The sequence below is a fragment of the Haliotis rufescens genome, unplaced genomic scaffold (assembly GCF_023055435.1).
Source record: "Haliotis rufescens isolate VD_foot unplaced genomic scaffold, xgHalRufe1.0.p SCAF_18, whole genome shotgun sequence".
NCBI classification, from domain to species: Eukaryota; Metazoa; Mollusca; class Gastropoda; order Lepetellida; family Haliotidae; genus Haliotis; species Haliotis rufescens.
The window spans coordinates 27,561,233-27,566,408 of record NW_025963868.1 but is presented as its reverse complement, the minus strand read 5'-3'; the positions used below and the strand labels follow the sequence as shown (position 1 = coordinate 27,566,408).

Sequence of the window (5,176 nt, the reverse complement as noted above, 5' to 3'; positions counted from 1 at the left end):
ACAATTAAGTAAAACGCATTATGTCAGGGCCACATAATCATCGGTCACAAAAATGAACAGTGTTTGCAATGGTGATCGCCATACTTTAGGGTGTTTTCGTTGGCAATGGTTGTTCTAGAAGGCTTATGTCCACGAGTACATCATCGGGACCACGAGCAACTCTTTTGGCAGCCATGGATCATAAAGGGTGGTGACGGTCACTCGTAATATTACTCACACGCCAGTCGGGGATCAAGCTACCTTACAGAGGTACCGCTGTACCCGACCAAACCACACATGAAGACGAGACCTGAGTGACTAAACAGTGAGTTTATTAGTCAGACACAGAGACATATAAATGATTAGATAAGTTTACTATCAATCGCTAGTATACACTCTTCATAATAAGAAACTCACAGGTAGTATCTAGTTAACTGAACCTGACTACACAAAAAAAAGGGTATATAAATTTGATATATGTTATTGGAAAATGTTGGTGGCCTGATATTCGACAAACCCCCGGACATATTTACAGGGATTAGATCTGAAAGCGAATCGGGCATTCTTTTATAAAACAGTTTTATGACAAACAGTAAAGCAAAATGCACGTGCAAGTTATGACATGCGTAACTCGTGGTAGTGGCTATAAAAACGTAAGCATAAGCCAATACTTTGCCATTCAATTGTCAACAAGTTCGAAAATGCCGAGACTCAGCGCTGCCGATCGGAACATCACCACAGGACGTATTCAAAGAGGGCAATCACAGTCTTCTGATGCACGCAACTTCAACGACCACAGCGGCACTATTTGCCGCCTTTGTGACCAATACTCACAGTTCAATTCCACTGCAGACCGTCCGAGAACTGGCCGACTAAAAGTTCCCCCTCCTCCCCCCTGCACAGGATCGCTACATTCGACTGTTCTACCTACCTCATCGCAATGCCAGAGCTACTGAGACTGCAGAACGCGTCCCTGGTTTGAGGAGCATTTCGGACCAGACTGTCAGGAACCATCTTCGCGAGGGTGGGATCCGCCCTTGAAGACCGGTTATCGTCCCTGTTTTGCAACAGATTCATCGACAGCGACGCATGCGTTGGCACCACCTTACAGCCTTGGAATTTGAGAAACTGGAGACGAGTGTGGATCAGCGATGAATCACGATTTCTTCTTCACTGGCGAGATGGAAGACAACGTCGAGCGTTTTGCCCCATATTGTGTACGTGAAGTCGACAATTTCGGTGGCTGTAGTTTCAAGGTTTGGAGGGCCATATCCTACATCTCAAGATCTAATTTGAATCAAATTCTTCAACCTCACCTTCTTCCAATCATTGACCGCCAGAGGGAGCTGTTTCAACAGGACAACGCTCCACCGCACACAGCTCATGTCACGATAGATTACCTTCATAATGCCAACATCAACGGCTTGTCCTGTCCTTCGATATCTCCATATCTCAACCCAATTGAACTCTTTTGGGATAAACTCGATCGACGTGTACGTCTACGTCAGAACACGCCGCAGACACTCCCACAACATGCTAACGCGTTGCAAGCAGAATGGCCCAGACATCTGCAGGACAGTATTCGTACACTTATCCAGTCTGTGCCAACGAGATGCAGAGCCGTGATTGCTGGCTGGGGCTGTCACACGAGATACACGAGTTCAGCGCAACCTGTGGCCTTATGTGATATGACAATGAACAGTTTTAAATGCCTTTGTACAACGACAACATGTGAGATTTATTTTTTGTATCTATGATATTACATTAACTATATCGACTTTATTAGGTATAATAAATTTACTAAAAATCGGCCTGTGCGTTTATTTTTATGAAGTGTGTACATGTACTAACACACCAGATGAATATGATGTAGAAGGATCTTTATTATTCAACTTACAACAATGTGCATATGGTGGAATATATTATGCCCTACACACTCGAACTAACACATAACAAGAGTGGGCATTCACACAAGACAACACATATGTTACCATACATATTCAAAGGTACACAACATAAAAGAGTTAATCAGAATCGACATACTCTACTCACAGCAACAGCAGCATCACAACAAGAATGTCTAAACTATACAAAGTGGGACATGTTCCAATTACCACAAACCTACAGGTACTGCCAAGGGTAAGAGAATATAGTCACGATTTAACATAGAACAAGCTAGCAACGTTCCTTGCTTGAGTAAAAAAAACAGTTAAACTTTTGACATCTAGTGAAAAACGCACCAGACACGACATGTCTCGTGACAATCAAGCTCTGTTTGAAGCTGGAACAGAAAGGTTCTTGCAACGATTTGTGACAAATGATGACGAAAGAAGAAAAGGTTATGGCCTTCGTGTTCTGGTGTGCAGACGAGTAATATCATGCTGCAATGTTGAGACAATTACAGATTGATAGACGTGAGAAGCTGTGCTATGTTTTGCTCTTCCGTCAGGACAATGACCCAGATGTGTCAAATATTGGTGTAAAGTACCCAGAGTAAAAGTTACTAAAATCCTACTCTGATAAGTTAGAATTTGTGTAAGATGAATAAATGTATATATACACATTGGTGTCGATATGCCAGTTTATTCCCCTTAATTACTTATTATACAATAGTCATTTACCTAACATGCAAGATTCTGAATGTTGGCGTTTTGCAGCTGTTGTTTCATTACTGGGATACATAAAAGTTGAGTCGGATGTATCGAACACCCGATAAATCAAACCATGTATCTCATCCCGAGTAATTTTCTACAATAGGTTTTGACTGTTTTTGTTTTTTATATTCACACAATATAATTTGCTCTATTTTTAATATTTATGTGAACAAAGCACCGACCATATGCTTTGGAATTTTGTTTCAGGCTATTTCCTAAATTCATTTTTGAACAATCGTTTTCATTTCACAAAACATCGTTTTCAAGAGTTCCTGTAATTTAAGGAACAATACTTTTTGCAAACACTGAGGAAATTACGTTTTTTCGGGATAATATTACATCTTTTAACTTATTCAAACACTCCGCTTTGGAATATTTAATTGCAGTTCTCAGGTGATTTACCAAAGGCACTCTCGTTGGAAGAAATCAAATTCTGGGCTGTCCTTTATGCGCGAGGATGCAAGCGCTCCTAGCCATGTGTGCGTATTAAGGTAGCAGATTTTAGCAACAAAGTCCAAGTCAGCCGACTTACATCTGTTGTCGCTGATACAGAACGCAGGGCATGATTCGTAGGTAGTTGCTCCTTGGCTGAGGAAGTCGTGGCCCGATATGAAAAACGACCTGTACAGGGTAAAGTTATCGCTGAGGGTGGAACATTCTGAAATAAGAAACACAATACACTTAATTCACGATAAAGATAAAGCTGAGTGTCAACTTAATGTAGGAGGGAAACCCGAAGTGATGCAATTTTTAGACGTGTATTTGGAATGAGAACCAAATCTACATTCAACTCATTGCAATGCTAACTTTCGGAAATCTGCTGAATGATATCATTTCAAACAACAAATGTTAGCCTAGCGAGTAAAGAATTAGGCCAGAAAGATTTCGATAAACCACAATGCCTTCAAGAGCCTCGTCATCAATTACATGTTCCCCAACAAGCGATAACTTAATTCCGTTTACTAAGGTTCATGGAAATTGTTGTCACTCATCCTCACACTGATTCACGTCACGTCACTCGATCATCAACCCACAGATTCACGTTACTAACTAAACCACCCACAAACTGATTCACGTTACTAACTAAACCATCCACACACTGATTCACGTTATACACTCATGTACAGGGGAGCGATAAAACAACAGATCTCCCTTTCATTCCATGTACCTGTGAGGATGCGGCAGGTGTTTCCGTCCGGCCCGTAGCCCACGTCACACCTGCAGACTCCTTCGTTACAATGGGAGTTAGTGAGGGGGGCACAGTTCACGTCTAGCTCACATTCTGACCCTACTATGGCCAAAGCTAAAATTTAAGCAATACACATTCATATATATAATGTGTCTGGCACATTGTTTTTGACTCACTGTTACAAACGTTAGATATGCTGCTTATTTTAGTCGACGTCCAAAGAGACAGGCCATAATGACACAAAATCATTCAAGAGTTACAGTTAAACCTAAGATTCATAATTGAAGGATAACATCAGAAAATTGGCCATGCAAAATCGATTTATGTTGTAACAAATCAGAAGCTGAGGAGTATAGTGAGTGAGAGAGTTAAAGTTTGACGTCACATCGGCGATATTACTAACATATCGTGACGATACATTTAATAACGAGACATTTAAGGCCTAGAGCCAAGGGATATCTTAATTCTCATACAACATAGAAATTAAAAGGGATAACAGTAATTCAATGATTTAACCAGTATTTCTGTTGTAGTGAGAATATAGCATCCTAGAGTGTGTCCAACGCAGACAACGGTTAACAAGCAGAGTTTCACATCCGAACTGCCTCTTTCGGTATATCATTTCCCTTCATAGTACATATCATGATCAACGAAACAATAACACAGCAAAGTGTTGTTGGTTAACTAGAACTGTACGACAAATGTGTCTCCTTGTTGTCACGGTATAATTCTTTTCCCAATCTGCTCTTAAACTGCAATTAAGTCACCTTATGTTCCATGTTCTTAAAAAATTCGCGTTGTGTGAACTTACGTTTATTGGTTTGAAAGAGTTGATAGCCAAGAGCCTCGACGGAGGGAACGCTGGATCCTTCAAACCGTTCCCGTAATGCCACACAAACTGGTCCCGATGGCCTGAAGTGGAAACTGACGCAATACTGTTCCCTTTGACACTCCTTCATACATTCAGCCTTGGTCAAATTGTTTAGAGTCCACATGACTGACTGGGAAATTCTCTTGTCATCATATGCATCAACTTTCTTTGCATGGAGAGATTCACATGTTTCAGAAGCGGCAAGGGTTGCAAAAAGCAGAATCAGGAACGCTCCTGTCATCATCAGTTCTTGTGTAAGCACCTACACCGTAAGTTCAAATGATATAAGATCGACTAGTAAGCAGTTTAAACACGCACACATATGCATGAATAATTGATTATCGATTGATGTTGAAAACTATTGTCCAATCGCTGACTTTCCCAAAGGAAATGTGTGCTGGCTGTAGTTTAACACATTGACATTTCACGTTCTTATTCAAAAGTAGTATATATCCATCATGTATTTGGTTGAACGAAAAATAG

The 5,176-nt window shown here is 40.7% G+C and overlaps 1 protein-coding gene across 1 annotated transcript; it reads right to left on the bottom strand.

Annotated features, from left to right (window-relative positions):
- Positions 1-353: 353 nt before the first annotated feature.
- On the bottom strand, positions 354-4,946 carry LOC124148930. The gene is made up of 3 exons (XM_046520220.2): positions 4,634-4,946; positions 3,802-3,936; positions 354-3,291 (listed from the first exon to the last, which is right to left on the bottom strand). The coding sequence occupies exons 1-3, from the start codon at positions 4,935-4,937 to the stop codon at positions 3,032-3,034; spliced, it is 699 nt and encodes a 232-aa protein (XP_046376176.2). The 5' UTR covers positions 4,938-4,946; the 3' UTR covers positions 354-3,031.
- Between the last annotated feature and the right edge of the window lie 230 nt (positions 4,947-5,176).